Genomic DNA, 25232 nt, shown 5'->3' with positions numbered 1-25232 from the left:
AGTCTCACTTTGTTGCCCGGGCTAGAGTGCCATGGCGTCAGCCTAGCTCACAGCAACCTCAAACTCCTGGGCTCAAGCAATCCTACTGCCTCAGCCTCCTGAGTAGCTGGGACTACAAGCATGCGCCACCATGCCCAGCTAACTTTTTCTATATATTTTTAGTTGTTCAGCTAATTTCTTTCTTTTTTTTTTTCTTTTTTTTTTTTTTTTTAGTAGAGACGGCTCTTGCTCTTGCTCAGGTTGGTCTCGAACTCCTGAGCTCAAATGATCCTCCCGCCTTGGCCTCCCAGAGTGCTAGGATTATGTGAGCCACCGCGCCTGGCCCAGTAGGTTTTATTTAGAATACCTTTCTCTGGGTGGGTAACCTTTCTTCTGAAGTATAAGACAGAAAAGCGCACAACTCTAAGTGCTCAGCTCTGTAAGTTCTCCCAAAACGCGCAAACTTACGTAGTCAGCACCCAAGTCAAGAAACAGAACATCCCCAGCACCAGGAAGCCCCCTGGTTCCCCTATAGACACAACAATCCCTCCAGGGCACCACCCTCCCAGGACAGGTTTTCTTTTCTTTCCTGTGAGTTTCTATTTTTTTTTTTTTTTTTGAGACAGGGTCTCACTCTGTCACTCAGGCTGGAGTGCAGTGGTGTCATAATAGCTTACAAAGCTTCAAACTCCTGGGCTCAAGTGATCCTCCTTCCTCAGCCTCCTGAATAGCTGGGACATGCACATGTCACCACGCCTGACTATTTTTTCTACTTTTTGTAGGGACAGGGGTCTTGCTATGTTGCTCAAGCTGGTCTCGAACTCCTAGCCTCAAGCAATCCTCCTGCCTTGGCCTCTCAAAGTGCTGGGATTATAGGCATGAGCCACCGTGCTCAGCTGAGATTTCTTTTTCACAAGTTTCTTACTAATATTTCAGCAAATACGAAGCAAATATAAGACTCCCCCCCACCCCCCCAGAGCAGAGCCCAGAACTCACCTGTTCTTGATGGGGCCTCGAAAGGAGGGGTCGTATTTGACTGGCTTCCCTGAGGGGAGTGGGGAGGAGTGTGGAAAATGAGGAGCCTTTCTCCCCATATCCTGTCCTTCCAAATCCTTCCACCCCAGGATCCTCCCCAGGCCTCAGGTGTTTGCGGGAAAATGGACTGGGGCAGGACTGGCAGGAGGAAACACTGGGGAACAAGGAAGGGAGGCTCTGCAGGACAGCAGCTCGAGGCTCACTGCGAACTCCGCCCTGGCAGCCCTGGCAGGAGGGGAAGGGGGCCCTTTACAGTTTCCTGCTCACACCTCAAGGCTGTCAGCCTGGGAAATGGCCTTGGTGCCCTGCCCCACCCTGCCCCACTTCTCCTCAGTCTCCCACCAGCTGGAATGTGGGACTCTGTGTCTCAGCGGCTCTCACTCCCTCATCCTCATCCCTCCCCCCCCCCATGCCCTGTCCAGGGGCCACACAGATCCCCAAGTCCCTCAGGGAGGTCACAGCCCCTCCCCTCCTCTGCCCCAGGCCCTATCTCCACCCTCTGGCCCAAGGCCATGGGAAAGAAACTGGAGCCCAAGGTGCCAACCCCTGCAGAGCCTGGGGAGGAAGGGGGCCCCTGCAGACCCCCATTCTGGAGGAACCTCAGTCCCTGGGCCACCGCCAGGCTCTGGGCGGGCAGTCAGGGTGACACCTGAGCCTGGCCATTGAGATTGTGGACGCATCCTGTTCCTGGTCCTCCCTGAGTACACACAGGGAGGAGGTGGGGCCAGGCCGCCAGGGTCCTGTGGGCACCGCCAAGGGCGGGAAGGGGTGGGGTGGGGTCCACGCTCCCAGGTGCTCTGGACTCTGTCCCTCAATGGCTTATGGACACGAGGTCAATCATTGACTCAAAGCTGCTGCAGGAAGTCTACTTAGGAGTCCTTGCTGCCCATTCCCCAAGGCCCTAAGGGACTACAGCCCTGCCCCGAGGAGCCACCTCCCTCAGGGTCCCACCACTCCAGACCAGGAGCTCAGACGCCCAAACCCTAAAGGGCCTCTGCAGGCAGGTCCCCCACCCCATCCGAGGCTGGTCCTCAACCCTCTTCTCGGACCCCTATTCCTCAGACATTCTGGATACCGGCTCCCTGCCCTCTCTCCGCTCAGGCCTCACCCTTCCCAGGAACCCCAGAAGGTCCTGCCTGCGCCTCCACACTGGCTCTCACTCCTTACTGCCCAGAGACCCGAGGGAGACCCTCAGCCTCAGCTCCTCACAGGGACCCCAGCAGAGCCCACTCCTGCTGCCACTCTTCACAGAGACCCCGGCAGGAGGGCCACCCCCAGCTTTCCCCCTCAGGGACCCAGAGTCCAGGCTAGACTCTTCCTCAGCAGGACTCCAGCCTTGCCCCCTGCAGGCTCTGCAGCATGTGCGCTCCCAGCCCACAGGCCCATTCCCTGCTCAGGACCCCAACCCTGCCCGCCTTCCAGGCTTTGCTTCCCAGGACCCAGCCCTCAGGGACCCAGAGTCCAGGCCCAAAGTCCCCCACCCCTCCAAGGGACCCCAGCCCCACCTCTTCACACGCAGACCTCAGCTGCACTCCCGAAAGGCTCCCAGCAATGGCTCCCAGTCCCAGCCCCATCCTACTCCCCAGACCCTGGCTCCTTCCTTCCGGAGGCTCCTGTTTCCCAGGCCCTCCCCTTGGGGACCCAGGACTCTCCTTATTTCCTCTCCCTGGAGCCAGCCTCAGCCACCATTCCCACAGCACGGGGCCTCCCCTCCCTCACAGGGTCAGGGCCTCTGCCCCCAGCCTCACCGAAGGCCGCCTTGTCCTCGTCCTTCTTTCCCCCCATGGCTCAGTCTCCGGAGTGATTGGAGCCGGGAGACCTGGCGTCTCACCTGCCACCTGCCCCGCCCTCTCCCACGTCACAGCCCCACCCCCTTCTGTGGTCCCCGACACACTCTAGTTCCTTCTTCTCAACTCTGTGCCCAGCCAGCCGGGACACTTCAGCCTGGGACAAGGGCCCAGGGGCTGCTTGCCCAGGCTGCAGACCACAGCGTGAAGCACCTGCCACACTGATAGGAAAACGCTCCGTCATCTCACAAACTGCCTCAACTGTGGCACACTCTCCACCCGCCAAAGATTCAGTGTCAAAATTTGCCTTTACTTAAGCCCTTGACCAGCCCCTGCTGAACTCGGTCCCTCACAAGCCTCCCCCCACTGGACGGCTGTCCATAGCAGCCACATCTGCCCCTGCTCTGGCCCTTGGACCCACATTCCCTCTGGCTGTCGCTTCCTCCCCACCCCAACATAACAGTCACCCAGTTTATTACCAAACCCAACATTTATTGAGAACCAAAGAAACCAGTTGGCATGGAGGCCCGATTTCAATTCATCAAACTTCAGCCGAGGGTGGGGGGCGGGTGGTGGCCAGCCCTGAAGCCGCCCTTCCAGGGAGGAGCCAGCTCTGGGAGAGAGGGGCTGTCAGACCTCCAGGGCCCGGCTGGGGTCTCTGGTTGAGGAATGTGTGAAGGGGTGGTGGGGAGAGAAGACGGCAGCACCCCCAGGGTGGGCTGTGGGCAGCAAGTGGCAGAGGAGGCTGCTGAGCTGGTGGCCATCCAGGTGGGGAGAAGAGCCTGTGGTCCACTCTCAGGTGTTGACTGGGGGTAGCGAGCCGAGCTCGGGCAGCAGCTCGGGGTGGGGGTCCAGGCGGGCCAGGCGGCTCTGTTCCAGGGCAATGGCTTCAGCTGAATGCTTGCACTTCTCAGAGCCACACTGGCAGGTGAAGTATTTGCTTTTGATGTCCCAGAAGCGGTCGCCATAGTCAAACCTGCCAGGAGCACAGGAGCTTGTGGGACCTGTACTCAGTTGCCCAAAGCCCACCCCAAAGACCCTGTGGATCCCACTCCCTAGGAGGGACGCAGGCACCCACCCCCATCTTCTCCAGATGGGTTCTAAGCCCTCGTATCAATATGTTCTATGAACTTGCAGCTTCAGCATCGCCTGGCAACTTCTCAGAAACACAGACACTTGGCCCCATCCCAAACCTATTGAATCAGAATCTCACAGAGAGGCTCAGGATGTTTCGTTGCAACACGCTGTCCAGGGGACTTCGACGTACACTGAACACTGAGAAGCTCGCTCTAATCCATGCTCGGAAACCAGGCACTCTGCAGCCGTCAGGTCCCACACTCGCTGCGTCCCCCACCCCCAGCAGAGCCCCTGTAGTCTCACCCTAGCTCCTCCCCAGTCCGGATGTCTCGGGAACTGAAGAAGGCGATGCGCGGAAATCGCAGGTCTTGGTGCAGCATGAAGACGCGGACAGGAATGATGTTGGGGTCACACAGGTGGTTGATGAAGCGGCTGATGTTGCCGTAGTAACGGGCATCGATGCAGTACACCTCTCCATCCTGAGGGTGGGGCGTCCCTCTTCACGTCCACCCCTGCCCTGCCCGGCTGGCCTACCTCCCCACTCTGACCAGTCCCTCCTCCCAGGTTCCCATCTGCTGACCTCCCAGGGGGGCTCCAGAAACCCAGCCACTGGGAGCAGGGGGAAGGGGGACCCCTGCCCACCTTGTTGTCTAGGTCAAAGAGGTAAGAATCATCCTCTCTCACATCAGCCTCGGCATCGGAGATCAGCTCCCCGACATACCTGTGGGACAGGAAGTTGTTCTGCAGGTGAGCAGGGTCTCTCCTCACAAGCCCCTGGAACCCTCTTCTCTACTCGTCAACCGCTCTGTCACTGTCCACGAACCTCCCAGACCTCAGGGCATAGTGGGCCCAGAGGAGAAGATCAGGAGGGGAATGTGGAGACACAGGCACGTGAGGGACAACACAGGGCACAATCCTGCCAGCTGGAGCGACGGGCAGGGCTGGCAGGTGTGGGCGAGGGAAGGCCTGGGGAAGCGGCCTGGGGAAGTTAAAGGGCAGCGTTCCAGCCTCGAAGCCGAGCCTGTGTGGTTAAGGGGACTGACGTCCAGGGGCAGGCGGCTTGTGGGGGACATTTGTTTGGGTTTAGACACAGGGAGGTTTGTGTACTAGGAGCCACCCGGCGGGGTAGGTGCTGTAGGGAAGGACCAGAGGGGCCAGGGCTACAGGAAGAGCAGGAGCCACAGAGAAGCTCAGGGCATGAGCAGGGGCTGGGGACACCCACATCTGGACAGCAGCAGGGGAAGAGGAGCCAGTTGTCTAACGGGGGGTGAGCAGAAGCCAGGAGAATGAAGACCAAGACACACGGAGCAGGTGCTGGGGTGGGCATGGCCGGGGAGAGGCAGCGTCAGCAGACGGGGGCAGAGGCTGATTTTGGCAGGGACAGGCAGTGGGTAGATGGTGGGGAAGCTGAGGCGCAGCAGGAAGGGGCCACTTGTCTGACAAGTTGAGAGACGACATGGTGGAGAGATGAGAAACTAGAAGGCCCCTTGGACAGGCAAATGGGGCTAAAGGGCTGGTTTGTTTTTTTTTTTTTTTTTTTGAGACAGAGTCTCACTGTGTTGCCTGGGCTAGAGTGCCGTGGCGTCATCCTAGCTCACAGCAACCTCAAACTCCTGGGCTCAAGCGATCCTCCTGCCTCAGCCTCCCGAGTGGCTGGGACTACAGGCATGCGCCACCATGCCCGGCTAATTTTTTCTATATATTTTTAGTTGTCCAATTAATTTCTTTCTAATTTTAGTAGAGACGAGGTCTCACTCTTGCTCAGGCTGGTCTCGAACTCCTGAGCTCAAACAATCCGCCCGCCTCGGCCTCCCAGAGAGCTAGGATTACAGGCATGAGCCACCGCGCCTGGCTGGGCTGGTTTGTTTTTAAAGGCAAAAGGAGAGCTGGGTGAGTTTGAGGGCCATGAGGCAGGAGCCAGGAGAAAGGGGGAGATTACAGATGCTGGGCAGAGAAAGGACTGAGGGAGAGGGACAGGCCTCAGAGGTGGACAGAAAGGTAACTGTTGTCGCCTCCATCTCACGGAGAAGAAAAACAAGGCTCAAAGAGGTCAAGTAACTTCGCCAGGACACCCAGCAGCAGAGCAAGGCTCAAACCCAGGCCTGTCTGTCTCCAAGACTGGTGCTTCCCCCGGAAAGTAAGGGTGGGGAGAGGGTGCACAGCTCAGAAACACGTGGAGATGGGAGGGAGGGGAGACAGGCTCTGTGGTCTGGGCAGTGGAGGCAGGCGGGGACCTCGGCTTTAGGGGTGGGGGTCAGAGGAATCTGGCGGGAGAGTGGGCAGGAAGAGAGACACGACTCAGGAGGCTGTGCGTTCCTCTCCCCAGGTGTCAAGGCACCCCCTGGCAACTCACTCGCAGATGAAAGTCCCCTGGGGGATGGTCTGCAGGGCGCGGACCCCCCAGCCCATCTTGGCTGTTCTGTAGAGCTGCAGCCGTACCCTGGGGGAGGGAGAGAGGATGCTGTTGGAGGGAGGAAAAGCACAGGGGGAAAGGCAGAGGAGGTGGGTGGGGGGCCTCACTTGATGCCGCTCTGCACAACGCGGTTCTTGCAGTTTCTCCAGCAGGAGCAAGCCTGGTTACACTCAAAAATCAGGGGGGGCTCGATCTTGTTAAATTCCTGGAGCAGCCGCCCATCCTGGGGTGTGAAGCGAGAGGAGGACAGTGGTTTCTCTGGGGTGGGGGTATCTCAGCTGCCCAGGAACCCCAAGACTCCATAGAAAAATCCACTGCTGACTCCAACAGAGAGACAAGGAGGATGGTGCGGGGGCGGGGGGGGACATAAGCTCTGTGATCAGGGAACAGGAAACATGAGCATCACCCTTGATTTGCATGGTCCTGGGCACAGGCTCATCGCTGTCCTGGCAGCATCCCAGAAATCCCTAAGTCTTTCCTGTCCTCTCTGTCACTTCCCCCACAGGGCAGGAGGTGAGACCAGGTCCCAGGCAGTTGGCGTGGGGCTAGCTGCCCTCAAGGAGTGGCCAAGCATCACTGGCCAGGCGAGGGGCACGTACCTTGTCATACCAGCACCGGATGCTGAGCTGGCCGCACAAGCAGTTGGAGCTAGAGCAGTCGTCCACACACGTGCAGTGCTGGGGCAAGGAGGCAGAGCGTCAGCTCAACCCCCAGCATTGGTCTTGGCTCCTCAACTCTCGGGCTCCCCGAACCCCCAACCACTGTCCTTCCTTGGGTCCATGTTTTAGGACAATGGGTGGTGATGGTCCCAAAGTGACAGGAAATCAGTATGTTGCTGATGGGGGAGTCCCCAGGGCTACCATGAGCTCATATGATACCTTAATGTGACCCAGAGAAAGGACTCCTTCCCCTGGGTGGATGCAACCCCTTGCCAGGACTCCCTCTCAGCCCCCATTCCCTTGGCCAGATGCCCCTGCTGGTCCACGACTTTCCCAACTGTACTTGGCAGCTCTTCTGGGAAGGCCCAAGGCCCCCCACTCACCTGCAGGTGGGTGATGTTGCGGTCAATGTTCATGGTGGACGTCTCGCAGTTCTCGGAGATATACTTGTAATCCTCGGGGCAGGGCTCCCCGTCCACACCGTTGACGCAGGGAATGGGCACGTTCTCATAGCCCCGAGCCACATCCCTAAAGAAAAGGGGGAGTCATGGCTGGGGGCCTAGAGCAGGGGGTGAGGGGCTCCCCTAGAGCAAGGAGAGAGCTGGGGAGGAGCCTGGGCATGGGGAAGGGATGGGGCTCAGGGGAGTAGGGTTGCCAGATAAAATGCAGGTCAGTTATATTTGAATTTTAATAAATAACAAATAACTTTTCAGTATAAGTATGTCCCCATTCTTTTTTGAGACAGGGACTCACTCTGTTGCCTGTGCTAGAGTGTAGTGGCGTCAGCCTAGCTCACAGCAACCTCAGACTCCTGGGCTCAAGTGATCCTTCTGCCTCAGCCTCCTGAGTACCTGGGACTACATGCACCTGCCATCACATTTGGCTAATTTTTTCTGTTTTTTGTAGAGATGGGGTCTCGCTCTTGCTCAGGCTGGTCTGAACCTCTGGCCTCAAGTGATCCTCCTGCCTTGGCCTCCCCAAGTGCTAGGATTACAAGTGTGAGCCACCGCGCCCAGTGGCACTAGACATTCTTACATGAAAACAGTTCGCGTTATTTATCTGAAATGCCAGTTAACTGGGTGTCTATCTTCTATTTTTATTTGCTGTACCTGGCAATCCTAGTGGGGAAAGGGGAGGGTTTGGGGGATACTATGGGGATGCAATGGGGCCTAGCGAGGGGCAGGTAGCAGTTCTGGGTTCCTGGGGCGGCGGGGGAGGCAAATCTCACCGGCAGATGATCTTCTCAGTGCGGATGGCTCGGTTTCCCACCCCGAGCCGGAGCTTGCGGTTGAGCTGGAGCGCAAACCACACGTCGGAGCGCTCGGGAGTCAGGTCCCACGCTGTGTCTCCCTCCTTGTTCCGCAGCTCAGGGTTGGCGCCACGTGACAGGAACAACCTTGGCAGGGGACAGGACACCCACGTGTGGGGTCTGGGGCTATGAGAGGCGGGGAAAGGGGTGCGGGCGTGGGGTGGGGCTCACAGCACGCAGTCGTGGTAGCTCTCCCGGGCCGCGATGTGCAGGGGCGTGTCTCCATGGTAGTTGACGGCATGGAGGTCACAGCGGGCATTCAGGAGGACCTCAGCGATGGCAGCGCTGCCGGTGAAGGAGGCCCAGTGCAGGCAGATGTTTTCCTCCTGTGGAGGTAGGAGGGAAGGGACGGGGTGCAGGCAGCTAAGCCCTGGTATTCAGCCTCCCCCTTGTTCAGGGGCCTGGGGCCGTCCTCCTCCCAACCCCATCTGAACTCCCACTCACATTGTCAGTGAGGGTGACGTCGGCACCCCGTGTCAGCAGCATGCGGATCACCTCAATGTGCTTGTGTTCTGCAGCCCAGATGATGGGCGTCCACCCCCCGCTGTCCTGTGGGTAGGAAGGGAGTGAGGGAGGGCGGGCAGCTGGCCCTCCTCACGGAAGCAGCACATGGCTGGAGCCAGACTTGGAGTGTGACTCCTGGCTCCACCACCCACAAGCTGTGGGACCCTGGGCAAGCCACCTAATGTCTCTGGGTCTCATTTTCCTCATCTATAAAACGGGACTAAACAGTGCCTATTGGCCCTAGGCTGTGGAGAGAATGAGGTTAGTAATTTTCCTCTTTCTAAAAAATGCAGCCAGGTGTTTCCTTGTGTCTGAGGAAAAAAAAAATATAATAAGTAGCTGGGCATGGTGGCTCACACCTGTAATCCTAGCACTTTGGGAGGCCAAGGTGGAAGGATCGAGTGAGGCCAGGAGTTCAAGACCAGCCTGAGCAACACAGTGAAGCTCTGTGTCCAAAAAAAAAAAAAATTTAGCTGGGGGTGGTGGCATGTACCTGTGAGTCCCAGCACTCTAGCCTGGGTACCAGAGCGAGGCCTTGTCATAAAACAAAACAAAACAAAACAAAAAGTAAAACACAGAAAATAAATAAATAAATAAAAACCACAGGCTGGCTGCGGTGGCTCACGCCTGTAATCCTGGCACTCTGGGAGGCCGAGGCAGGAGGATTGCTTCAGGTCAGGAGTTGGAGACCAGCCTGTGCAAGAGTGAGACCCGTCTCTACAAAAAACAGAAAAATTAGCTGGGCGTGGTGGTATGCGCCTATAGTCCCAGCTACTTGGGAGGCTGAGGCAGGAGGATCGCTTGGGCCCAGGAGTTTGCGGTTGCAGAAGCTATGAAGACATTGCAGCACTCTACCCAGGGCAATAGACACTGTCTCAAAAAAAAAAATCCAGAAGGGGCTGGGTGCTGTGGTGTACATTTATAGTCCCAGCTACTCAGGAGGTTGAGGCAGGAGGATCGCTTGGGCCCGGGATTTCAAGGCTGCAGTACGCTCTGATCACGCCTGTGAACTGCCACTGCACTTCAGCCTGGGCAACACAGCAAGACCTCTGTCTCTTACAAATACAAGACAGAAAAACACATTTCCTCAGCCTGCCTACTCAAAAGTCCTAGACGCAGTGACAACCCAATAGCAATAAACACTGCTAGGTACGTAGATTACACGCTGTAAAAAGTGTTTCCCACGTAAAGGAATGAGAGTTTCCTAGAGAAATCTGCTGAAAGATCAAGATACTCTCAAAGGCCACAGGGTCCTACTATAAGGGGCTTCTCCTGGACAAAGATGGAACAATTCAAAAACCAAGAAGAACGTCAGTAACAGAATAAAACACATATAACCTACAAAAACTCAACAGTTAATGAAAAAACCTCTGTGGACACTTTCAGAGATTGAGGCAGGAACCGGTTATTCTGTAAACTGATAAAGAGAAAGATGCGACAAAAAGAAAACAGTGAGGAGAAATACAGATGAAGACGAAGAAAGGTAGGGACGGACAGGAAAGGTGTGACAGAGTGAACGGGTCAGGGGTCCGATGAAGGAGAAAGGGGCCCCAGGCCTGGGGCTGGCCGCGGAACCCGGCGCCAGGGACCCGGGAGAGCTGCGCGGGCGCTGACCTGGGCGTTGACGTCCACCTGTCCTGTGCCGAGCAGCAGGCTGACCATCTCTAAGTTCCCGATTTTGGCCGCATGGTGGAGACAGGTGGAGCCGTCCTCTTCCTGAGGAGACACGGGCAGATGAGCCCTCTGGCTGGCACCCCACAGCTGGTCCCTGACTCCCGGGGCCACTCCCGGCTGCCTGCCTGGCTGACGCACCTTGCTGTAGACGCAGCCGCCACGCTGCACCATGTAGCGGGCCACCTCAAGGTGGTTGTTCACCACGGCCTCCATCAGTGGCGTCCGCTGCTGTTTGTCCACTGCATTGATGTTGGCTCCAGCCTGTGAGGAGGGGCAGGAGGGCTGGCACCGGGGAGGCGCTGGGCAGGGGAGGGGTCTGAGGCAGAGGGCCGGGCCGTGCTTACCTGCAGCAGCACGTGGCAGATCTCCACGGAACCCTTCTGGGCGGCCGCGTGCAGGGGTGTGCGCTTGCTCTGCTGGTCGCTCTGGAAGTTGGGGTCCAGGTTGTCCACTGCAGGGAGAGCCCGCCACACGGGGAGAGGGAGGGATAAGCGGTAAGCAAGCTAGGGGGCGGGTGGCACTTCCTCCAGGAAGGCTTCTCAGGGCCCCAGCCAGGTCAGGAGCCCCTCTTGGGCATCCTCTGCGCTCGCCTCCACCACAGCACTGATCGGAGGGCGGGGGTCCAGAGCACCAGCTCTGCCTGGGCTCAACCCCGGCCCCGCCCTCGGTTCCACCACACACTGCCACTCAACCTCTTCTTTGTGCCTTCGCGCTGGTAAGGCCTCAGTGGGTTAATGTGTGTGAGCACTCAGAACAGTACCCAGCACCTGTGAGTCACCACTGTCTCCGTGGTGACTGGCTGTGTGTGCCTTTCTCCCGCCACACTAAGTCCTTCAGGACTGCACTGCTGGCCCCGAGCCCGGTGCCTGGGACACAGTCGGTGCTCAGCCGAGGCGTGCTGGATGAAGGGGCGGCACTCACACAGCATCAGGATCACCTTCTGCAGCTCCCCCTGCTTCACCGACAGGTACAGCTGCCGGGGGTGGAAACGGAGCTTCTTCCGCCTGCCACGGGAGGGAGGGAGAGGAGGTGGCGCTCAGATTCCAGCCTCAGCCTCGGCACTGCTCCGCCGTGCCTGAGAGCAGCCCCTGACTCACCTCTCTGACTCCTGGATGACCAGGGCCTTTTCCAGGGCCTCCCGGCCTGGGCCCAGCGGCAGCCCCACGGCTGAGAGGCAGCCCCCATTAGGCAGGGTCAGGGATGGCCCCGAGCTGTCGATGGTGTCAGTCAGGGGATCACAGGGTGGGCGCCGAGGCTCCCCGTGCCCTCGCATCCGGGCGCTGTAGGAGAAGGTACTGATGTCTTGGGGAGATAGGGATGGGGCAGGGAACAGACAGAAGAGAAGGGGGTGCTGTACCTGGGCTGGGAAGTGTCCGCTCTCCCAGGGGCATCCTGGGCCAGGGGTGGGGGCGCAGGCGCTGCAGTGCCGGCTGGTGGGGTTACCCCATCACCCCGGGGGATGGTCACCTCCTGGGCCTCGGAAGCATCTTCTCCACAGTGGGGACAAAAGACCATGCCATTCAGCTGGGAGACACAGGCCTTATGGAAGCGGTGGGCCACACGGAAGTCGGGGTGGCACTCCAGGAAGGTGCCCTGGGGGCAGGGAAAGGACATAGTCAGGCTCACAGGGCCTCCTCCCCTATGGGGAACACCAACCCTCTGCCCCACTGGTGACTTACCGCTGTACAGAAGTAGCCGCAGCCGGGGCAGCAGTGGTGCTTGACCATGCGGGCGCGGTGGGTCTCGCAGAGCACCATCAGTGCCACACGGCTGGATGGCCTCATGGTCTCCCGCTTGAGGATCGCGGCATTGCAGCCCAACAGCTGCAGGCAGTGAGGATGGGCAGGAAGAGAGGGTGAGGCTGGGGCCCAGGGCTGGATCCCCTGCACATCTCCCACCGGCCCACGGCCCACCTCTCCGTCCACACTCTCGGTGGCCATGCACTTGTGCCCCGCTCTCTCGCTGATGCGGTCGATCTTGGGCGCCTCCATGCGACAGCTGCAGAGGGGCAACTCCTCAAACCCGCGCTCGGTCTCCAGCGAAGATGTGTCATTGGACACCCCTTGGACGGAGGAAAAAGGGAGCTGAAGAGGGCTCTGCCCCTCACCGGCTGGATCCCTGGCGGGTCCTCTCGCTCCCGCCCTACCTCTCCCTCCATGCTCCAGAACCCCCAAAGCCTGGCCACAGACACTCTGGCTCTGGCAGGGTTCCCCTCCTCCCCTTTCCCTCCTGCCCTGAGGGCGCCCCCTAGTGGCTCCCTGTCCCAGCAATTGGCAATTACCAGCGTGGTTGGGGGAGAGGGTCCCCTCGCTGGGCAGCTCCAGGGACCCCAGAGGGACCTCCATGTACTCACTGGGGCCTGAGGAGCCCACACCATTCACTCCTGACACAGAGACAGAGAGGGTGAGAGTGCGAGCTCACAGGTGCCTGGACGAGTGGGTACGTGCGGGTGGACATGCGTGAGCGTGTGTGTACGTGCGCGCTCTCCGGGCTAGGAGGGGACTGGATAAGGGGATGCAAAAACAGAGGAGCCTCCTCACCTCGAGGTTCCTTGGCCCGTGGAGGCTCCCGCTTCCGCCGTTTCCGAGAAGGCTTCACCCAGGGGCTGTCCTTTCGCCATTTCTTCTTGGCCTTGCGCCGCCCACTGGAACCACTCTGAAGAGGAGGAAGAGACTTAGGGACCTTGCCCCGCCCCCTGCCATCTCTCCAGGACTCAGACCTCCAGTCCCACAGTCCCCACTCCTCTGGAGATGCCACCCACTCTTACCCGATCTGACTGATTCCCTGACTCCTCATCTTCCTCCTCTTCCTCCTCCTCTTCTTCCTCTTCCTCCTCCTCCTCTTCTTCTTCCTCTTCTTCCTCCTCCTCTTCACTCAGTTGTTCAGCCAGAGCTTCAACTTCAGACTGAGAGAGGCAGAGCAGGACATATCCAACCCCCAGGACTCAGACAGTGACATAAATAAAGGAAAAAACCACCACCACCATCGCCGCCGCCGCCACCCAGGCGTGGCTCCCTGTAGAAGGTGAGTGTGGGCAGGAGAGGAGGCAAGGGGCGGGGTAAAGAGAGGATGCGTGGAATATTAGACAGCAGTGAAAAGGTGCTGAAGCTACAACAATGTATATGGGTCTTGGCAACATAATATTAAATAAAAAAAAAAGCAAGTTGCAGAAGATAAACATATAGTTCAATGCCCATTTTATGAAGTTCACAGATAGGCAAGACTACCGATGGCTGCTAAGACCACTAGATGAAAAGCTAATGAGGAACTTTATAACGAAGGCATCAGGCTGTCATCACCTAAACCCATTGGTCAATCTTGACATCACTAAGAAGAAGAATGACCAGGTGCTCTTCGCATCCTAACGCAATGCAATCAGAAGCACACGTGCCCACTGTCAAGTCTTCTTGGAACCCGAAGCTGATCATGCTTCTAGATCTATCAGTTTACAAGAAATACTGGGCAGAGAGGAACATGTCAATCCCCACCCAATCGGCCAACTTCTAAATATGAGAAATTCTGTAGGGCAACTGACCTGGTTTCTTTAACAAATAAATGGGGAGGAAAAATGTTTTTAGGAGACAGGGAAACCTAAACACCAAGAGAGACCTGAGACACATGTCAATCAAATCAATGTGTGGACCTCATTTGGATTTGATAAAAACCCATTCATGAACAATTGAGGAAGTGTGAAGACTGACAGGTTATTAGATGGTATTAGGAAGTACTTTTTAGGTGTGAAAATAGTAATGCATTGATGTTAAAAAGAGGCCTTATATTTAGAGATTATGTATGGAAACGTTTCTAGGTAAAATGATACAGATGTCTGGGATTTGCTTTAGAACAATCCACTGGGGGTGTGTGTGAAGGGTAGAGATGGGTCAAGACCAGCTGTGGATTAACAATGGTTGGAGCTGGGTGATGGGTACACGGGGGCTCGCTGTTTTACTCTTGAGTGGATGACTGAAAGCTTCCCTGATACAGCGTTAAATAAAAAGCAAAACCAGCAAGACTAAACATTATACTGCAGACAAACATACGAGATAAAACCAAACAAAGGGCAAGGTGAGTAAGCAAGAAAACAACAAATAAAACAACAAAATGAGATGCTTTTGAATTTTATATAAATGGCAAAACGTATGTTTAAAAAAAAGGGGACAAGAGGCCAGGCAGGGTGGCTCACGCCTGTAATCCTAGCACTCTGGGAGGCTGAGGCGGATGGATTGTTTGAGCTCAGGAGTTCAAGACCAGCCTGAGCAAGAGTGAGACCCCATCTCTACTAAAAATAGAAAGAAATTAGCTGGACAACTAAAAATATACAGAAAAAATTAGCCAGGCATGGTGGCACGTGCCTGTAGTCCCAGCTACTTGGGAGGCTGAGGCAGGAGGATCGCTTGAGCCCAGGAGTTTGAGGTTGCTGTGACCTAGGCTGACGCCACGGCACTCTAGCCCGGGCAACAGAGCGAGACTCTGTCTCAAAAGAAAAAAAAAAAGGGACAATAAATCCAAAGTGCTGGGCCATGGCTACTTCTGTGGAAAGGGGCAAGGGATGGAACAGGCAGGAGCGCACACTGGAAACAAGTCCCAGACAGCATAGGGCAGTGAATTAGTGGGTGTTCAGAAGATATAAAGGAAAGAAAGAGAAAAAGGGAGGGACTAGGGGAGGCTGGAGAGCCCCGGGCCTGGGGGAGGGCTGACAGGAGGGCAGGCTGGCCCTCACCTTGCTGTCAGAGTCCACGCGCTCGTCCACAGAGTAGGAATCGTAGTAGAGGCTGAAGTCGTCACCTACCACTGTCTCCCACTCCTCCAGGGGCCCAGGGTTCCCCTTCTGCACGGTCACTTCTGAACCCCGGGCAGAACCCAACTCCTCCGACTAGAAAAAGATCAGAAAAATTGAGGCCACCGGCACTCTCCACCCATTTCTCCGGAACGCAGGATGCGGGCCAGTGCCTAGGCTCCCTAGGAGCAGCCCCCGGGGGAGGCCCTGCCCCGCAAGCTCACCAGTCCAGCTCCCGAGTTCAGCTTCCTTCTTTTGGCCACGTCTGCAAGGAAAGAAAGGAATGAGGCCTGGACTCTAAGCCCTCAGGATAGGCTACAGTAAGCCACGGGGCATGAGAGGTGGGACTGACCTGCGGTCACCTTCCCCAGAGAGTGGACGTCATCACTCATGCGGAAATGCTGCACTTCAGGGGGCCGCTTCTCAGGGACCGGTGGCTGGGGGCCAAGAGGGAGCACACTTAGGATCAGAGAGCACCTACAGTTCTGCCTGGCTTAGCCTGCAGTCCCGAGTGGAGGTGAGGTGGTGCGCCACACCCTCAAAAATGCCATCTGAAGCTCCAGTAACCAGAAAGCAGCAGGAAGAACACCTACTGTTCCCCCATTCCCCCAGGGGGTATGTCAAGCAGGCCCCACACATAACACTCATCTTCGCAACTGCGTAGAAAGGGTTGTTTTCTCATCCATTTTACAGATGAGAAAACAAACTCAGCAAAGCTAAAGGACCTTCATATGCAATGTTGTCATAGCAGCGTTACTCACAATAGTTAAAACGTGGCAGCCGTCCAAGTGCCACTGATGAATCAATCAGCAAAATGTGCTACATACAGTGGAATATTATTCAGCAATAAAAAGGGAACTCTGACATGCTACAGGGATAAACCGCGGAGACATTATGCCATGTGAAATAAGCCAGTCACAAAATGACAAACATTGTATGATTCCACTTATATGAATGAGGTACTTAAAGTAGTCAAATTCAGAGATGAAAAGGAAAGGTCATTGCCAGGGGCTGGGGGATGAGGGGAGGGGAATGAAGAGTTATTGTTTAATAGGTACAGAGCTTCGGTTTTACAAGATGAAAAGGCTCTGGAGATTGATGGTTATACAACATTATGACAGTATTTAATACTACTATCTGGTATACTTTAGCTGGTATACTTTTTTTTTTTTTTAATTTCTGCATATCATGGGGTACAGATGTTCAGGTCACGTATGTTGCTCTTGTCCCCGCTCCTCCCCTACTTTTTTTTTTTTGGAGACAGGGTCTCACTCTGTTGCCCAAGCTGGAGTGCAGTGGCATCATCGTAGCTCACAGCAACCTCAAACTCCTGGCCTCGAACAATCCTCCCACCCTGGCCTCTCAAAGTGTTAGGATTACAGGCGTGAGCCACCGTGCCCGGCCCTAAACTGTCCATTTAAAAATGGCTTAGATGGTAAATTTTATGTTACAGTAGCCCCCCTTACCTGTAGTTTCTCAGTGATGCTGGCGTATCATTATACTTGTGCTATTTTATTATTAGTTATTGTTAATTTCTTACTGTACCTAATTTAGAAATGAAACTTTATCATAATCAGAAAAAACACAGCTTAGTAGTCTGAGTCATGTGATATGCCCCAGAGAAGAGAGTATGAGACTTGGGTCATGCCCAGGCCCACTCCCACATAGGCAACTGTTTAAAGGCCTTTTGTTCCCACTAGCTGTGCTACCTCATCCTTTATCTTCAAGTTCCCAAAATTTGTGATACAAAGAACAATGTATAGCCAATCAATATCTTATGTTATTTTATTATTTTTTTATTTTTATTTTTATTTTTTTTGAGACAGAGTCTCACTCTGTTGCCCGGAGTAGAGTGCCGTGGCGTCAGCCTAGCTCACAGCAACCTCAAACTCCTGGGCTCAGCAATCCTACTGCCTCAGCCTCCCGAGTAGCTGGGACTACAGACATACGCCACCGTGCCCGGCTAATTTTTTCTATATAGATTTTTAGTTGTCCAAATGATTTCTTTCTATTCTTAGTAGAGATGGGGTCTCGCTCTTGCTCAGGCTGGTCTCGAACTCCTGACCTTGAGCAATCCACCCCCCTCGGCCTCCCAGAGTGCTAGGATTACAGGCGTGAGCCACCTTGCCCGGCCTAGCTTATGCTATTTTAATGTAAATTATTGGCAAACAACTTAGGAACTGCCTCTCCTTTTCCTTTAGAAACATATCTGTAACTGCAGCTAACGGGAGTGGAAGCTGCCATATAACCTAACTTGCTCCCAGGTTGTAGTCCTCAAACTTGACCCAGATGAACCCTCTACTTATACTGAGTTTGCCTCAGTGTTTTCCTTTAGGTTGACAATAGATATGACACCAAGAGCCCTAAAACCTTGTCAGGGATTCTGGGCCTTTGTCATTCCCCTCCTCTGTCATTTCCCTCCCTGTTTGGATAGCCAGCAAAAACGTAACCAATGGAGTGGAGGCAGTTTCAAAGAAAGGATGAAAAAATTCCCCCAGGGCTTGCTTGGAGGTAGAAAAGAAGAGTGATTTGAAATTCCTGCACTTAGTCATTATCGTAAGAGTCACTAAGACATCAACTATATTATTAACTCTTTAACATCTGTAATTTCTACTTTCACCACCCTTACCCCAAGAATGTAAACTCCAGGGAGACAGGACCCTATCTGTTGGTTCACAGATTAAGGCCAGCCTGATACCTGACACAGTATTCCCTTGGTTAAATATGTGAAGGTGGGAATAGATTAGAAGAGGCCAGAAATTAAACTGTAAAAAAGCCCACCAGGGGTTTATGGTTGATTACCCCAATCTCTCCCACCCCACTCCCTAAATCCTCACCTGTCCATTCCCTGGTTTGGACATGGTTTTGCGGGCTCGGTGGACCTTGGGCTGCCCCTCTGGGCTGCTGGTGGCTGGAGGGGGTTCAGGCCCTGCTGATGCAGTTCCCTGGGCCCCAGGCATACTCAGCAGCCTCATAGCCAAACTCTGGACTGATGGAGGTGATTTTCCAGCCCCCGTCATTGACATCTTGGCCCGGCTAGGACAGGCACCCCCCTTGCTGGGGGAAGAAGGGAATGACTTTGTGGCATGGCCTACAAAACAGACAGGCAGGCAGGCAGAAGGCAAGATAAGAAGGAAGGTGAAGTCGGAAGTCTCCCCCACCACACCCCTAGACTCCCCAGCCTCTCACCCAGCAGGATCCGGCCTCCATGGAGGTCCCCATCTCCCTCGAGAGTCCCGGGTTCATCTCCAATGAGCGGTATAGCCCCTACAGGGGTGTCAGCCCCCTCATCGCCAACGGTGACAGTGACAGAGGCTGGAGATGAGGGTCCAGTAGGCTCCAGGGAGTCAGGGTTGGCCTTGGGCAGGGTCTCCTCACTATGAGGGTTGTCCCCCAAAGAGCCATGAACTGTAGAGGAAGAGAAAAAGTTCAGGGTCTACAGGCTCAGGGGATCCTGTATTAGGGGAGGTGAAGGTCCAACTGGGCCTGTTTCTGCTGCACTCACCTCTCTCAGGGGCTCCTCTGGTCTCCTTCTCCAGCAGCAGCGCCCCCATCTCAGCGGGGGCCTCCCCCTGGGAGGGGCGACAAGGAACAGGAGGGCTGGTCAGCCCAGTAGGCAGTTGGGGGGCCCAGGATGCCTGGGCCCTGGGAAGAGAGAGTAGGCTCCGGGGCCTACCTCTTCCTCTGTGGGGGCCCCCCCTTCCGCGGCCTCGGCTGCCTGGAGGGGCCGCACGACCCCTCCCCCGGGCTCGCATCAGCCCCCGCCCTCTCGGTAGACCCCGCATCTCTGGGGCCGAGAGGAAAGGAGGGGGAGGGGGCGGGGCCTCTGCGCCCCGGCCCCGCCCCCTCCTCCCGGCTGCACGCGCCGCTCCCCCTTTGTCCCCCAGGCCGCGGGGACCCCGGGCACCAACCCCTCCAGCACCCGCTGCCCCCCAGCCCGGTGGACGGCCCCTCGTGCCCCTTGCGCGTGATCCTGGGGCCCCGGCGCCCACCGCCCACTCAGGGGCAGCCGGCGGCTGCACGCGCGCCTCCGTGCCCACTCCCCCCACCTCCCACCCCCTGGTCCCCTCATCCGCCCCCGGTGCTGGCCCCCCGGATTGCTGCAAGTCCCGCCCGGGCCCCCCGGCCCCGTTGCACCCCCGGAGCATTGCACGGGTGCGCGCTTCCCCCGGGCACGCGCGCGGGCATGCACCCGCCTCTCCCCCTCCCCTTCCGCACCTCGGCGGCCGCCGCCGCTGCAGCTCCCGCCGCCGCCGCCATCGCCGCTTGCGCGGGGGGCCGAGCCGGCGCGCGGCCGCCCCGGGTCACGTGAGCGAGGGTGGGCGGGCGAGGAGGAGCCTTAAAGGAGCCGCTACACGCTTTCTGGCCATTTTCCCCCGAGAGCGTCCTCCGAGGTGACTGTGGCTGTCCTAAGCTGGGGACTACAGGGGAGAATTCCTGTCCTTCCTGGCCTCTTCTCTGCAGGGAACGGAGGGCGAGGCACGCCTGGGGCCAGGTGTGGCTTCTCCATCCCCACCCGGTTTTAGGTAACAAGCAGAGCATCTAAACCTCTGGCTCTCGGTCTCGGCAGTGGCTGTACTTCCTCCGGCCCGCTTGTGCTTATCCCGCCTCTGGTTGCTTTTCTGCCTTTCTAGTTTCTGGGTCACCAGATAGAGGCCTCAGTTTTGGCCTCGCCTCTCTAACGAGCAAAAAGGGGGCGATAGGGACGCGCACGGGACACCTTTTTTCCTGGCTGGTTCTAGCATGCTGCTTCATGTCCCCTGGAGCAGCGTCCCCTATTGAAAACCTGGGGCTAAATGTCTCTTCTATTTATGCCCGGGGTGTTACGCCGCTACGCCTTAGGGATCCAGGTAAGCCCAGGGGCCCGAGCGTCATTACTGTCTGGTGACACTGCAGTAAGTAGTGTTTTTGCCAAACACTTTACAAGCACAGGCACTCGTGGGTCATGGCCTAGCTGACAGTTTTAAGTATGAATGATACACACCAAGATATACAACCTTGATACCGTATTTAGGATACCGTCCCCTTAGGTATCACACGGTCAGAATTTGGCGAATATCTGTTATGATTTCACAAACCGCATTTGACACTGTCAGGTAGGGCACCTGAGGCCAATTCAAGGCCTTCTGGGAACTGTAGTTCTCTTTGGGTAACTATTCCAGAGCTTTCTGGGAATTGTAGTCTTTCCCACACCCTCACCCAAATGTAGCGGTTTTCAGCTTTCCCAAGACATGAACCATTTCTCCCAGACAAAAAATGCTCAAACACAGATTCCAGCTTACAATTTCCGTGGGCACATTGGCCACTTGTAGCTCATCCCTAGCACTGATACCAAACCTCTCAGATAGAGGAGCAGTTCGTATGTATTGGCATGAGTTGTGCTATGAGGTATCTTGCTAGTTGTTGAGGTTGCAGAACTGGGGGAGGGGGATGTCCCTAGTCAGAGGAGCTCACTTGTCACATTCTCTTTCAGTGTTCAGAGCTGGGCTTCTTCAGGCATGGGACCTGCATGAGTTGTGACCTCTAGGTATTGAGCACACAGCACGAGAGGGAGAGGCTGTCTAGTATAGAGGGACAGTCATATACACGCAGTTGCCAGAGTATAAAGAAAAAAAAGTTTTTTTTTTTATTTTGTGGAAAACAAAAGCAGAAAAACTAAAACCCCAAACTCCAGAAAAAATCCTAAAAAATACGTTTTGTTTTCTTAAAAAATACTGTATAAGTCTCTACTCCTCTCCCCTGCCAACAGCCTTTCTTGTGTTCTTTCTTCTAAGTGCCCTCCCCCCACCCCACATCTATTCATTGTTCTTGCTATTGTACCCCCACTTCCCAATATCTACCCAGGATGCTCACCTCCACATTCTCTTACCTGGCACCTTTGTTCTCCCTCAAGTTTCGGTGAGCCTTGTATCCACAGTCCCATTTCCCCAGCATGCAAGAACTGTCTCCCCCTTCCTTTTGTGGGACTCAGTAATCTTTCCCCCCTACCGAGCATCTATTCTAAGCAGGAGCACCTAAGCTGCCTCCTGCCACATACCCTCCCTATTCCCACCCACCCACCCACCATTCTTACCTCGAGAAATGTCAGAACCTCCCCATGGGCAGCCTTAGACAGGAATAAAACATTTCCCAGTCTTTGTTTTCCCTTTTCTATAGGACCCTTTCCCCTCCCTCCACATATACATGCACCTCTAAGAGAAGAAAATCTTTCTTTGGGACCCCGCATTCCCGTGGCCTTCTCAAGAAACGCTGTCCCTGGCTCCATCCTTTTCTTCCACTCTGAAGAGGCAGAGTGTTCTCTCCAAGGAAATCTTCCTCCCTCCCTCAGGATGTGTGTGTCTGCTGAGGCTCCCCACTCTACCTTTCTGCCCTATCCCCCCTCATCCCCCCCATTCTCCTGGGCCAAAGAGCCCTCTTCCCACCCCGCCCAGGGACCCCAGCCTCCTGGCCTCCACGCCTGCCCGGCTAGCGGATGAGGACGTTGATCTCGGCCACACTGGCCTCCAGCACGTTCTCGGCTGTGGTCTTTCCGTGTTGCTCCTTGAGGTGCCGCCTAATGGCAGGCTTGTGGGCGAAGCGCACGTCGCAGTAGGAGCAGCGATAGGGCCGCGCTCCCGAGTGCAGGTTGAGGTGGTCGTGCAGTGTGGACTTCTGCGTGAAGCACTTGCCGCAGATGCCGCAGGAGTGTGACTTGACGCCGCGGTGCACGTTCATGTGGCGGTTGAGGTTGCTGCTGTGGTTGAACTGCTTGCCGCAGCGAGGGCACATGAAGATGAAGTGCTGTGCCCGCATGTGGAAGACCAGCTTCTCCACGCCCTGGAACACTTCCGGGCACTTGGTGCACTTGATGTTCTTCAAGGGGTTTCCACCCGAAAAGCCCCCAGGCAGGGGTCCTCGGCTACCCCCCGCCCCCAGGCTGCCCCCCGCCCCCCGGGCAGCCATGGCCACCGCTGCCGCTTCCACCAGGCCCGAGGTGGCCCCCACACTAGCCCGGCCTCCGGGAATCAACAGCAGGCCCTCCCCTTCTGCGTCCTCCGACAAGCTGTAGCAGGCCTTCACCACACCCTGCGGTGGGGCTACAGTGCTGGGGGGCACACTGCTCTGGGCTAGCTCCCCAAGATGGCTGCCGGCGGAGCCTCCAATTCCCAGACCCCCTCCCAAGCCTCCAGGGGGTTTGAGCCGGTGAGCCACCTCCAGCGCTGACTCCACCTTGACGATGCAGATGTCAGACACATCCTCGTCCTCATCTTCGTCCTCCTCCTCTGCCTTCAGCTCCAGGTCCTCATCCAGTGGGAACTCCAGCTTCACTGGCCGCAGGAGTGGAGGGGGTAGAGGAGGTGGGGGTGGGGGTTTGGGGGCTGGCTTTGGGGTCCTGGCTGGAGGGAGGAGGGACTTGGTGGCACTGACACTGCTCACAAGGCTAGCCTCGCTGACCCCATCCTCTTTGAGGCCTATTTTGGGCTCAATGAACTGGCTGAGGGCATTCCGGCATTTCTCCACCACGTGCTCCATCTGCAGGTAGGAGGCGGCCGTCAGATAGTTGACGATGTCCCTGACAGCGAATTCCAGAGCCCCCGTGTAGCAGGAGAGGAGCAGGTCAGCCACAATGCGTGCACTGTGCATCAGGGAGACCTGCAGCTCAGAGCTGGGGTTCAGCAGGAACTGGTCCCGCAGGAACGGCGAGCAGGCGGCCAGGATGACCTTGTGGCCTCGGAACTTGAGGCTGTCGGCCACAATGGTAACGTCGCAGAACCGCTCCTCTGCCCGGAGCTGGTTCATGTTCCGCAGCGTAGCGGCCTCATGGCCCGGCAGCTGGAAACGTAGGACTTCCACCCCAGAGGCCATTGTGGCGGGGGTGGGCAACCCTGGTTGGGAAGGAAACTGGTCAGAGACAAAGGTCTCTGGCTTCAAGAAGCCAAGGCTCCAGGACCCTTGTCCCCATTCTTGCCCAGCACCCCCATCCGATCTCCCAGTCTTCAGGCCCCTTCCTCAGTTTCCCCAACCCCGGGGAGGCGCTGTCCCTCGGAGAGGAGGGAGGCGTGGTTCCCGGGGGCGGGGCAGCGGCGTCCACACCCCCCAGGCCGGCAGCCCGCTAGGATGGGGCGAGTCCGCGCGCCCACGGTGAAAGGACGGAGAAAGGGGGTGGGAGAAGCAAAGGCCTGGGTCTCTGGATTCCAGGGTGGCTCCGCTTGCAGGCTCTTCTCACCCCGCCCCCTTTACCCACTGCCTCATTCCTCCGCCCCCCCTTTACACGTTTGCACGCGCCTTTCACGTCCTCCCCCCGCCGCCAGCACGCATCGTGCACGTCCCCCCCACGCTCAGAGCTCCGTGGCACGCCCCCCCTCGGCCCCACGACCCTGAGTGCACGCGCCTCTCACCTGGCCCGGTTCCGCGCGCTGTTTTTTTTCCCCCCTATTTTCCCCACCCCCCCGGGGCCGGCGGCGCCCCCCACACACGGGCAGGGCCTGGGCAGCGCGCAGGCGCGGGGGAGCACAGGGCGCGCGCGCGGGGCCGGCTCCGCGTGGGCGTAAGGGGGGAGGGGCGGGGGCGGCTCGTGCCGTGTGTTCCAGGCCCCGCGCGCGCGGCGGCGTCGGCGAGGACTCGGGGAGGAGGAAGAGGGGAGGAAATTAAAGGAGCAGGATCCCCCTTTCCCAACCCCCCTTTCTCCACCAGCACCCCCACGCGGTTAAAGGGCCGGATGGCCTTGCCTCCCCTTTGGCCGGGATTATTTGTCCGCCAGAGCGGAAATACGTTCCACATCCCCCTCTTTCTCGCTCCCCCTCCACTGTGCCTCCGGGCCCCGCGGCCAGTCTGCGCCTGCGTGCCAAGTGCCGCGCCGAGGCCCGCTCGCTCGGGCCCGCCCCCACTCCCGGCGGCCTGCGGCGCCGCCCGCCCCGCGCTCCCGTGCGCCCCGCCCGCTCTGCATCCCGCAGCGCGCGCTTCCCGCCGGTCGCGCTGCCACCTGCTCCCTGGGATGGTGCGGAGCGGGGCGCCGGGTGCAGCCGCGGCCCCTCCCGGGGTCCCAGACCGCCCTGCGGCTATCAGGGCTGTTAGTCGCTGCTGCCCACGCACCCCCTGCTGGGTACGTCCTGGGTTCCTCCAGCCACACTTCCAGGCTTTTCCAACTCTTCTGAAGCTGGTAACTACCCCAGCGCTTCTAGCCTAAAATATGATTTCACCTCCTCCAAAGCCAGACGATCCAGTGCCCTCAGCTTTTCTCCACTCCAGGTCACAACTCTTTAAAATCACACCCGTCTTCCCCTTAGAATCAATCCTGATGTCTTGCCAAGGCAAACGGTCTCTGCGTGCTCTGTCGATGACCTTGCCCATTTCACCTCTACTATATATTTAATCCTAGGACTAATTCTTCTAATTACGCGATTATTTACGTTAGTACTATTCTACTCTAATCTTTCCACTGAACCCGGTCCTTCCCCCCATCCCTCACCTCTCCTCCAGACTGACAAGATCAGGGCTCCACGCCCTGAACAGAACCTCTCCTCAACTCTCCCTCTTTCTCTGTCGCTCCCAAACCAAGCTGCAGTCTCTACGGCTTCACCGGCTTCACCGTCAGCACTTACGAGCGCCTTGCAGGCTGGTCCCTTCCTTGCCTCTTCCTCGCACCCCTAATACCTACGCTCACTTCCCCACCCATCCAAGTTTGGATGAAGATGCCACATTTTCTCCTAATTGGATTTGTTTGTTACGTCCACTAGGAGACTAGTGCATTGTTCATACATCTCAATTCTGATGAAGCTACTTGCTATGTTATGTGTTCAATATCTGATTTCCCCCATGAGATTGTAAACTTGTTCGTGCCAGAATTATGTCGTGGGTTATGTTTTGCAAATAAAAGTCATGCAGTAAATGACTGATTGTTGAAGTCATTCCTCTTGGGCTCAGTCAGCATCCACCCATAAAGGTTTGTTCCTGAGTTAAAATTGAATACCTGAACTCAAGGGGTACTGTTTGTGGGTAGTGTGGGGGGAGTTGTTTAAGTGGGGCCTTGACGCTTTGC

The 25232-nt window shown here is 56.8% G+C and overlaps 3 protein-coding genes across 6 annotated transcripts in view; all 3 read right to left on the bottom strand.

Moving 5' to 3' along the window:
- The window catches only part of SLC44A4 (solute carrier family 44, member 4), a 13137-nt gene extending 10338 nt beyond the window's left edge, over positions 1-2799 (bottom strand). Inside the window, exons 1-2 of the mRNA XM_012653641.1 lie at positions 2763-2799; positions 976-1024 (exon numbers count right to left, since the gene is read on the bottom strand). Coding sequence (XP_012509095.1) covers positions 976-1024; positions 2763-2799 — 86 coding nt within the window. The remainder of the gene's footprint in view (positions 1-975; positions 1025-2762) is intronic.
- Positions 2800-3272: 473 nt separating this feature from the next.
- On the bottom strand, positions 3273-19003 carry EHMT2 (euchromatic histone-lysine N-methyltransferase 2). 4 transcript variants are annotated; one of them, XM_012653683.1, is made up of 27 exons: positions 18720-18999; positions 18404-18622; positions 18052-18305; positions 15567-15651; positions 15439-15479; positions 15158-15310; positions 13205-13342; positions 12978-13092; positions 12719-12820; positions 12351-12499; positions 12117-12260; positions 11795-12030; positions 11535-11717; positions 11359-11441; positions 10782-10888; positions 10576-10698; positions 10378-10479; positions 8704-8808; positions 8431-8585; positions 8179-8346; positions 7334-7478; positions 6891-6968; positions 6399-6514; positions 6232-6318; positions 4521-4599; positions 4182-4357; positions 3273-3777 (listed from the first exon to the last, which is right to left on the bottom strand). In XM_012653683.1, the coding sequence occupies exons 1-27, from the start codon at positions 18997-18999 to the stop codon at positions 3597-3599; spliced, it is 3804 nt and encodes a 1267-aa protein (XP_012509137.1). In that variant the 3' UTR covers positions 3273-3596. The 4 variants fall into 4 exon arrangements, with proteins under 4 accessions (XP_012509137.1, XP_012509139.1, XP_012509138.1 ...); XM_012653685.1 differs by having other exon boundaries at positions 15227-15310; positions 18720-18796; XM_012653684.1 differs by lacking the exon at positions 12719-12820 and having other exon boundaries at positions 18720-19003.
- Positions 19004-21357: 2354 nt separating this feature from the next.
- On the bottom strand, positions 21358-23742 carry ZBTB12 (zinc finger and BTB domain containing 12). The gene is made up of 2 exons (XM_012653681.1): positions 23593-23742; positions 21358-23079 (listed from the first exon to the last, which is right to left on the bottom strand). The coding sequence occupies exon 2, from the start codon at positions 23057-23059 to the stop codon at positions 21680-21682; it is 1380 nt and encodes a 459-aa protein (XP_012509135.1). The 5' UTR covers positions 23060-23079; positions 23593-23742; the 3' UTR covers positions 21358-21679.
- Between the last annotated feature and the right edge of the window lie 1490 nt (positions 23743-25232).

This window comes from Propithecus coquereli, unplaced genomic scaffold, assembly GCF_000956105.1.
Source record: "Propithecus coquereli isolate 6110/MARCELLA unplaced genomic scaffold, Pcoq_1.0 Scaffold426, whole genome shotgun sequence".
Classification (NCBI taxonomy): domain Eukaryota; kingdom Metazoa; phylum Chordata; class Mammalia; order Primates; family Indriidae; genus Propithecus; species Propithecus coquereli.
Note: the sequence above shows the minus strand (reverse complement) of the source record. Positions and strands in the feature narration are given on the sequence as shown.